The 10,263-nt window shown below is 35.4% G+C and overlaps 2 protein-coding genes across 4 annotated transcripts; one reads left to right on the forward strand and one right to left on the reverse strand.

Annotated features, from left to right (window-relative positions):
• Window positions 1–868: 868 nt before the first annotated feature.
• On the forward strand, window positions 869–8,941 carry LOC132313318 (chlorophyll synthase, chloroplastic). Of its 3 annotated transcripts, none has more exons than XR_009483411.1 (15): window positions 869–1,037; window positions 1,160–1,204; window positions 1,529–1,620; window positions 1,874–1,961; window positions 2,476–2,561; window positions 2,658–2,744; window positions 2,846–2,911; window positions 2,995–3,078; window positions 3,182–3,243; window positions 4,299–4,374; window positions 4,460–4,522; window positions 4,626–4,707; window positions 5,628–5,700; window positions 6,509–6,585; window positions 7,580–7,627. XR_009483411.1 is itself a non-coding variant. In XM_059812032.1 (15 exons), the coding sequence occupies exons 1-15, from the start codon at window positions 935–937 to the stop codon at window positions 8,501–8,503; spliced, it is 1,122 nt and encodes a 373-aa protein (XP_059668015.1). In that variant the 5' UTR covers window positions 869–934; the 3' UTR covers window positions 8,504–8,941. The 3 variants fall into 3 exon arrangements, 2 of the variants coding, with proteins under 2 accessions (XP_059668015.1, XP_059668016.1); XM_059812032.1 differs by lacking the exon at window positions 5,628–5,700 and adding an exon at window positions 8,441–8,941; XM_059812033.1 differs by lacking the exon at window positions 5,628–5,700 and adding an exon at window positions 8,441–8,941 and having other exon boundaries at window positions 1,532–1,620.
• A 48-nt stretch (window positions 8,942–8,989) lies between these two features.
• On the reverse strand, window positions 8,990–9,985 carry LOC132313319 (protein SLE1). Its single transcript, XM_059812034.1, has 2 exons — window positions 9,765–9,985; window positions 8,990–9,551 (listed from the first exon to the last, which is right to left on the reverse strand). Exons 1-2 carry the CDS (start codon window positions 9,877–9,879, stop codon window positions 9,325–9,327), a joined length of 342 nt encoding a protein of 113 aa, XP_059668017.1. The 5' UTR covers window positions 9,880–9,985; the 3' UTR covers window positions 8,990–9,324.
• Between the last annotated feature and the right edge of the window lie 278 nt (window positions 9,986–10,263).

Consider the following 10,263-nt stretch of genomic DNA (forward strand, 5'->3'; position numbering starts at 1 on the left):
AGAAAAGAAAATACTTTTCCAATAAATAATTACCAAAAAGGTAATTATACGTTGACCAAAAATAAATAATATTAATTGATATTTATTTATTTAGCAACCAAATAATATGTTACATGTCCAAATCCTGTGGAGCATAATTAAATAAATAATCTTACATAATACACTTATTCAGTCACAAACTTCAAGGACCATATCTAAGCCTAATTCTATCGGATAATACATGTCGGAGACCAACATTCTTCAGAAGCGATAGCAATGATGCATATTTTAAATTAAGATAATATCGTATGTGAATTAATTCTAAAAATTTATTATTGTTGATGATTGATTCTAAAAACAAGAGTCTATCTCATAAAGGTCCCGCAAGTCTGCAACATTCCTTTTACCTAGGATTAACATCTGGTCCACTGTAAATTACTACTACAATAATATTCAATGAATTGCAAAAAAAATAAAAAAGTCTCAATCTAAAAATTACTATTAGCACTCTGTATTCAATGAATTGCACCAAATAAATAATAATAATAAAAAACCCTATTTCGATGATATATTTTGAAACTTTTATTAATTAAGTAGTACTGTATCTTCTCCTATATTCCCGCAGTGGAGTCTTTTGTTTTTCTTTATTTATTTTATTCCTATTATAAACTCACAAGCTGGGTTGAAGTTGCAGGAGAACCGCTGTGTACTCAATTTTGATTGGTCATCGATGTGTGTAAAATAATTTGAGTCCACTCTCAAAGGTCAAATTTCAATTAAAATGTGCCAAGTGTCAGTAATACTACAGTTCTGGTGTGACCGGTACACACCATATGCCAGCTCTCACACACCTTCAAATATAGTATTTGCAGTTAAAAGAGTTATCACAAGACACCCAACCAAAAAGCTCTCTCCCCCCCACTCTCCGCCTACCGAGCATAGTCCTTCCCCGTCAATGGCGTCTGTACTGAACACAGTCTCGTCGATAAGATTATCGAATATCAAGACAAACCCACTTCGTATTCCGCCGATTCTCGCACCAATTTCTCTCTCTACTCGTAAGTTCATTTCTTCACATTCATTTCTCTAGCTTCTAACCTCTAATTCCCCCATTTACACTGGGAATAATATATGTGTGTATATATATGTATGTGTATTTATATGTATTGAACCTTCTCAGGTCGGAGGCTTACGGTCAGGGCAACAGAGACAGAAGCTAACGAAGGTATTTTGAACTTTGTGGGTACAAGATTTCTTTTCTGTTTCAATTAAATTCAAAATATAAATTAAGAGATTGGACTGAACTGTATTGGAAAAAATGAAATAAATACAACCTAACCCAACTATAGGATTATATTGGAGAAGGAATTTGAATTAAATGGAAGTTAACATGATTAATGGAAACAAAAACATACGTGCATACAGTAAAAGGAAAATTACAAAGTCAAATATTTGATCTTCTTGATTTATTTTCTCAATATGTATAAGAGTGAATGGAGTGGTAGATGTTGACTGGCTCTAAAGGGTTTCTAGTTCTTGATTTGTGTAGCAGTTAACGCTCAAGCTCCAGATAAGGCCCCTGTTGGGGGTGGTTCGAGCTTTAATCAGCTTCTTGGCATCAAAGGAGCCAAGCAAGAGTCGGTGAGTCATCAATGCTCGATTTTGTTTCTAATTTCTTATGAATTAACACAAGTTTGATAGTTAGTTCCTCAATATTCATTCTGAATTTGCATGTGTGCTTATAGTATTTATTTATTTGATTTTTGAGATTCAATAAAAAAATCCAAAAGGAATTTGAAAATAAAAATAAAAATGGGGGATCTATTTTCTATGTAAATGATGGTTATTTAGTTGACTTTTTTATTTTTATTTATTTATTTATTTTTTTGTACAGGATAAGTGGAAGATTCGTCTTCAACTTACAAAGCCTGTTACTTGGCCTCCATTGGTTTGGGGAGTGGTCTGTGGAGCTGCTGCTTCTGGTATGTCCTTTGTATGCTAGGATGATTAAAGCATTTTTGGCATAACGTTTGTACCTTTTTGCTGCTATATTTATGTTATTGTAGAAGTTGACCTCATAGCCACTTAGCAGTTCTGCTGGAGTGTATTTCAAGAGTTTCTCATACCAGTTTTCTATGCAGTCATCTAACATGCTTGTAGTATCTTGTTTAACACTTTATGGTACATTATTAGTGCAATTCTTGTCTGCCCCATCTCTCATATAAGCATTTAATTTGAGCTTGTTAATATGAAGAATCTGCTTTCAAGCATTTAAGCAAGACATTGATTGATATGTTGATGAGAGGGCATGTCTGTTACTCTGTGATGTATGTACATTTATATGCTTTTAGTATATTATCCAAGTCGATTATGAACAAACTCACTTCTGGATGCTTAATTAATGGCTTTCCTGAAAGACATGGTTAAAGAAGCACAAATTCTGTAACACTGTCTGTCTATAAAGTCTCTTATGACCAAATTTTGCTCCTGTTGCAGGAAACTTCCACTGGAATTTGGAAGATGTTGCCAAATCAATTGTTTGCATGATGATGTCTGGCCCATGTCTAACTGGCTATACACAGGTTAACTCTCATGGACATGAAGTTGGAGCTTGTTCCTGCTTGATGGACTGCTTCAAAATTCAAATTATGTAAGCATTTGTGTTTTCACTCTTGTAGACGCTCAATGATTGGTATGACAGAGAGATTGACGCTATTAACGAACCTTATCGTCCAATCCCTTCTGGGGCAATATCTGAGAACGAGGTATGCAAGGCAATTGTTTGTTGCATTATATGCATTCGAACATTGAAATTTACTTCATTTGTGATTGATTATTAATTCTTTTATATATATTTTCCCTGCAGGTGATTACTCAAATCTGGGTGCTGCTTTTAGCAGGCCTCGGGTTGGCTGGCTTATTAGATGTGTGGGTAGGTTTTTATATGTGAGGCCCATTTTTCACCTGCAATTTTTTTTAGGACGAATGTCATATCCTGAATACTTGCCCTTACAGGCAGGGCATAACTCTCCTGTAATATTTTACCTTGCTCTGGGCGGATCCTTACTGTCTTACATATATTCGGCTCCACCTTTAAAGGTTTTCTCCTTCTTTCCTTTCATTTTAGTCAATATATTTGATATCTTTAATGTTGAAGAAGAGAATATCCTTAAGACTGACTTCAATCCTTTTATTCTTGCAGCTCAAACAAAATGGATGGATTGGCAATTTTGCACTAGGAGCAAGCTATATCAGTTTGCCATGGTGTGGTATCTTCTTATTTACTGTCCTTTATATAATTAATAAAAAGAGATACTGAATACAATATGATTGACCAGAAAGAATGAGGGAAAGGAAAGCAAAAATGCTTGTGAAAGACTACTTTTCTCAAGCATTTTCTAATAATTTCCTTTCCTTTTCATCTGCTTGTGCAACTACCCACTATGTTATGGTTGCATACACAACTAAATCCTAAATAAGTGATGACCTGACATGCTTATAACCGTTGGATGATGGTTTGCAGAGAAAAACTAGTGGAGAGGATCCAAATCCCTACTACACTACCCTTATTTTGTTTTTAGGAATTGAATCCACAAGGTATATGAGAGACCAGAAAGAATAAGGGAAAGGAAAAAAATGCTTATGAAAGACTACTTTTCTCAAGCATTTTCTAATAATTTACTTTCCTTTTCATCTGTACTTTTATCAACCAAATAGGAGCTGCTTTTTTAGTTGTTGATGCTACAACAACAGGGCCGTATATCCCTACTAAATTTCCATACAAGCCCTCTTGGATATACTACAGGTTGAATGTCTAGTGCTTTTTAACTTGTTGACGTTACAACAACAGGGCCGTATATCCCTACTAATTTCCATACAAGCCCTCTAGGACATATTACAGATTGAATTTCTAGTGTTTCAGTCTTTAGTATGAGCGGTTGGGTTCACCACTCCACAAGATTATGCCATTTATGTATCTGTATGCCTTTTGGGGCCATTGCTTGTTGCAACAACAAAAACTTGAGCTGCCAAGCAATCAAGCATAAATGTTCAGATTCAAGTTTGAGGTTTGCCACTTGAACCACTTTATGCTAATAATGCGGCATACCACAAAATAGGTCTATACCCAGTCTCCAGCACCCTACGTTAGTGGGACCAGTAGTGGATGATGCCTTTTTTATCTATTAATCCGAGGGTACTAAGAAAATCTCATGGGTTTAATGTACTTCTTTTTGGCTGCATTATGCTATTTAATGCAAGAAGTTCTAAATGGTTCTTCACTCTGTTGTAAAAAGTCCTGCTTCAATTTTTAATGATAGGTGGGCTGGTCAAGCTTTGTTTGGGACTCTTACGCCTGACATAATTGTTCTCACTCTCTTGTACAGCATAGCCGGGGTATGCATTTTGGACATGCATCTTTGCATACATTTTACATGACATGAACCAGACTAATTTATATATATATTTTTTCACATTTAAGCTGGGTATCGCCATCGTAAATGACTTTAAAAGTGTTGAAGGGGATAGAGCACTTGGACTTCAGGTTTTCTCCATTAATTTTTTTGGGATACTATATGAATCTTTTACCATCTGTAAATTTCCCTGTAAATTGTTGTAACCTTTGTATGATATTGCTGTTTGACCAGTCACTTCCAGTAGCATTTGGCTCTGAGACTGCTAAATGGATTTGTGTTGGTGCTATTGACGTTACTCAACTCTCTGTGGCTGGTACGTCACTATTGTTTATATCTGATAACAATGTCTCAACAACATCTAGTTGCCGCTATTATGTTAAACTGAAGACCTTCTACAAACAAAAAATATGGTAATTAATGATTCCTTTAATTAGATTGGAACGTCACTGAGAATTCATTTGGAGCTTGGAAAGAGCAAAGAAAATAATGTTTTTTTTGTAAATTATTATTTTTCCCGATAGTTAAATTAAAATTTGCTCCATGATCCATCAGATGTTACATTTTCCTATCTTTTTGCTGGTTCTTTCCAAGCTCCAAAAGGAGCTTTTAGTGTTTTGATGGAAATCAACCTTTTGCACTGGTTGTCAGGATTTGTTGTGCTGCATTCTTGTGACCACTCATACCCCTTCAGAAAGGATGGCAATGGCGCTTGACCATCTTTTCAAGCTAGCTTAGACTTGTGTCATGCTCACAAGCCCCAGAAACTAGTTTATGCACTTCTTGGTACATCAGGTATTGAGAAGTATAGGAGTGCAACCCTAGGCTCTGATGTAGAGTTAGTGCAAGGCTGTGCACACTTTGATATATGTATTTTAATATTAGTTTTGACCAATTTAAACCAATTAATTAATCATGCTTATTTCAAATCATCATCTAACCAGACAATCTAGACCACAAAACAATAAAGAAAAGTAAATTAAAGACAAAGATTCATGTGAAAAACCCCAATGGAAAAGCCATGGGACCTAGTTCAGGCAGATCAAATTGATTATGAGAAAAAAAAAAATTACAACTAGATTACCAGTTACCCAAACTCTAGAAAAACCCCAATCATCTTGTGTGACGCCAAAATTTTCATTCGAGTCTCTGGACTGTCTACCCCGACAACAGATCCGCTTTGCCAACTCATAATTTGGTCTCCAATGACTAGTTGTTCTATCTTTTGATGCGCAGGTGTTATGGTTGATCAATCTTCAAGTATTGAATGAAGCTCCTTGCTTAGGACTGAATCGCACAATATAATAGGGTATCTATGAAGAACCTCATTGTGATTGAAAAATAAGGCCTCCCAGTCTCTTTCACTATTGTGTAGTTGTATCTCTTATGTTTTTCTTATATTTAGACTTTATCTCACATTCCAGGCGAGTCAAAAGACTGATTAAGACAGACCTCCTAGGACACCTTTCTGTAGTATTGTAGAGATTAAAAATTGATTAGGAATATTAGGAAAGTCTAGAATCCTTTTTAGCCTTGGAAACACATATTTTACCAACTTTGGCTGTCCTTTTGATTGATTGATCGACAAATCAATCAACACGTTCTGGATTTGCTTCGATCAATCAAGCTTTCGGTCGAGCTATTTTGGTCTAAATTCGATTGATTGATCGAGCTCTTCTGTTGAATCTAACCGCACACAACCTTCGAATTCTTTGTTGAGGGGTCACAAGGATTTGAAATTAGGCATATGAAATTATATCTATTTAGTACTCGTATGCTGGATCATTTTACAATAATAAATGTCTAAACACACAATGTGCTCTTTACTCCTGTTTGTACTATTTAGATAAAAACTCTATCAATCTTTTACATCAATGCTCAATGTTAATGTATATTGAAAATGAATCGGGATAAGATTTCATGAAGAGCATGAATGTTCTATTCGCTTTGAATTTATGGTGGCGAAACATGATTGCATGAAGTACTCAATTTTAACTAATAAATCATGTTTTCTTGTTGTAAGATGTGGAATACATCAAGTTACATTTTTCGGGTAGCTAATTATTTTTATTATTGCTTGTGGAGGTGCTCATTGCAGTATTCTTTCATGGTTGCAGGTTACCTTCTAGGAGCTGGCAAACCATATTATGCCTTAGCTCTTCTAGGTTTAATCATTCCACAAGTCTTTTTCCAGGTAAAGAACATGCTGTTATTGCTTACGATTAGTGTGCCAAGTAATTATATTGATAAAATACGTTGTCTGGGACAGTTATTTTAAAAACCCATTTCTATAATCTCAAATTTGATCTCAGAACTCAACAGTTCTGGAGGCTGGAAAACATTCCCTGTACACATTGTTTTTGTTGAACCGAGAATTGAAGTCATTCCTGCAGAAATGCTCTGAGTAGTAACTAGTCTTTGTGTTGAAATATTTTTTATATGCCTATATATGTGAATGTATTGACATGGACTTCAATGCCAGAGATGATAACCAAAAAGCTGTTTCTTCAATATATATGTATCTACTGATTTTGTGATTAGCGTAGTTCATTTATATTAGTGTTTCTTGTTCTACTGTGATTGGGCAGGTTGTAACCTCTTGCATTTATCTGAGTAGTGAATTCCAAACATGGTAAAAAATATATATATATATTGTAACTACCAGAAAATATAAAAGTGAATTATCTAGTGTATATCCCACCTATGTGGGGTGTTGGGTAGGGAAGATTACAAACCTAACCTTTGGCATGATTTGACAAAGTGAACTGCTCTTGGACTGAAACCTGCTTTCTCACACTTGTATTATAGGAAGGAAAAATTTAATAATGGCCCATTCATAGGGGGCTTGGTGCAAAGACAAGTGAAAATCTGAAAAACTGTAAAAACACGAGTTGCAAATCACCATTTACCTTTGAATTTCAGGAAATTGCAAAGATTGATAGAACTAGTGAGTTCATTTAGTTTTGTAGAAGAGGAATTACAGTTTGAGTAGTCTTTAAACAAGATCCTAGTTGCAAAAGTTGTTTTTGTCGTGGTTGATAATTTTTATAAGTAATACTAAGAAATTACAGATTTATCTTTTGTGCTTCCAATCATGTTTCTTCGTTGCCACCTCCTTAGAAAATGATTTTTGCGAACATACTTATGCGGCCTGCTCATTCTAACAATCACTGAATCTACAATTGCAGTTCAAGTACTTCCTCAAAGACCCAGTTAAATATGATGTCAAATATCAGGTATCTCTTCTTCCCCATGGCATGAACTATGAAGAATTTAGTTCTTTCTTCTTCTTCTTCTTCTATTTTTTCTTTTTGTCACATTTTTTCTTCTGGGAAAGAACTTTTAGATGTACAAATATGCAACTGCTGAAACAAGTTCACTGCAACTGCAAAGTTGTTCTCTAGTTAATTACTGGGTCAATTGTGAAGAAAAAAGGGGTCACTTGTGAAGAAGAACAATCCCACGGAAAAAGGATTGTCCATTATGAAATATAATTAAAATATATTTATTTTGAAACAACAAGTGGTCCTGTTAGAATATATTGTAGAATATATTATTACTATATTGTAGAATATATTCTAATCATGTATAGGTTTACCATAGAAGGTTTAGGTTTCTTGTTCTCCATACATCTCGCCACCTATATAAACCCTCTGTATTTTCATATCTCATATACATCAATACAATGTACAGTTTATCTCTTTTATATCTAACAGGTCCTTGTTGCTAGGACTCAATAAGAAATAAAAAATATTTGAACTTGATTAAATTTCATCCAAATGTGGTAGTGAATGAGATGAACCATTCCAAATTCATTAAAATTACAGATAATAAAGTTTTGATTGAATTATGACCCATAGAAGAAAAAAGGATCAAAATAAATGATGAAAAAAAAACGACTTTCTACTTTGTGCTTGTGTTCAATGAGCAGCTATACACAACACAATCAAACATATGGTGTAGAGGGTCTGTTACTGATAGAACTCTTAACTTGATTATCGAAATTGATAGCATTTGAAAGTCAACGTTTGTCATATTTTATATTTCAGGCCAGTGCACAGCCATTTCTGATACTCGGTCTCCTAGTCACTGCTTTAGCAACTAGCCATTGATCTTCATGTGGGATTGATTATATAGCAGAAGAATAAGAACCAGAGACGCAGCAGAAGAGCACAGGTGATGATGATGATGATGATAGCCATTGATCTTCATTGTTGCCAATCTCCAATAGGTACAGTTCCTCACGACCATGTAACATGCAAAATGCGTCATAATTTAATCCTCTTTTCGAGCATGTCAATACAACAATCCACTGTAGGCAGGAGTGTGTAATATTTTCTACCCCTTTTTGTTTTGTTTTGTTTTTTTTTTTTGTTTTTTCCCTTTTGGAACTTCAATGTAACTTTGTAGATGCTTAATTACTCTCCCCCTATCTAAAGCTTTTGCTCTCTCATTCCAAATTGTTAGGATTGTATGAATTTAATTTTGAGATTAATTTTGTGGACAAATAGTTTTTTTGTGAGAGCCATGATATATTGTTTTCTTGAAAATATACATTTTACTAGTGTCTGGTGCTTTTTCTACAGATTAAGAATTTAATATTAAAGCAACATTTAGTACGTCATTCCACAACATATGATACAATAATATCATTAAAGTTCTGCCATCATACAGGAACCACCACCAACGTGTACTACAAGAACCAAAACACCAAAACAAGGAAACACTACCCAGCAGAGACTCGGACCAACACCACCATAACATCTACTACTGCTACCACAAGAAACTTCATTAAACACTTGTACAGACCTAATTACAAACAAGTTGAACAACCACAACTGCTTATCACTGCTTATATGCTTATTTAGGAACTTAAACTGTTAACATGTGAACTTATTAGTCCGTGAAACCAGGAGTTTGAAGCACAAAACATTTAGCGAGATGATGTTCTGAACTTGGACTCGTCGATTTCGATCCCTTCCTCCTCGGCACGCTCTCCACCGGACTTGTCATTGGTGCTCAGCCCCCCTTTCTTGCCCATTTCCTGGTACCCTTCTGTACCCATCTGCTCTTTCCTTGTCTGCCCTCCACGGCTTCCAAGCTCATGATACCCTTCTGTCCCTAGCTGCTCTTTCCTTGTCAGCCCTCCACGGCTCCTCCCTTCATCCAGTATAATCGTATAAGTGTATATCACAAACTACACGAGTGAGACATAAGCACAGCAGACTACTAAAACACTGAAAAAGAGATCATACCATCTCGGTTAATGTCTATTGTTATAAACTATCTTTTGTTAATTCTCTAAATATAATTGTACATATATATACACGCATGTCTGTGTGAGTGTGTGAGAGAGAAAGAGAGGAGAGAGACCTTCAGCAAGATGCTCTTGAGCTTCGAGGCTCTTACCGCCAGTGCCACCAGGGACAACAGTCTCTCCCTGCCTAGCCTTGGCATCAAGTTCAGACCTTTCTTCTCCGGATGCCATATTTATGATTAATAGAGTAGTGGTTGCTGTTTTCTCTCAAACTTTGTGGAAAACACTATTTAAGTTTGTATTACATATGCATGCCACTCCTAACCATGGTGACTATATATTTATTATATATACAGACACACAAATGTTGTTGGAGTGTGATCGAGGAAGCATAGAATTGAAGTTAGATGAACACGTAATGGGTAGACGCGGCACGCAGGGAAGCAAACGACCCGGGCTTTGGTGACACGCGGACTAAGTGGTGCTTAGTCAGTTCAAACAGGCTTTAAAAAAAATGCAAAAATAACTTTTAGGGGAAAAAAAAATGCAAAAAGAAGTGAAATTACATATTAGTCCACCAGTTCAATTGTAAGGACCAATAAGTCCTATAAAATT

This window comes from Cornus florida, unplaced genomic scaffold (assembly GCF_030987335.1).
Source record: "Cornus florida cultivar Cherokee Brave unplaced genomic scaffold, ASM3098733v1 CherokeeBrave_3.0.0_Hap2_Chr06, whole genome shotgun sequence".
NCBI lineage: Eukaryota > Viridiplantae > Streptophyta > Magnoliopsida > Cornales > Cornaceae > Cornus > Cornus florida.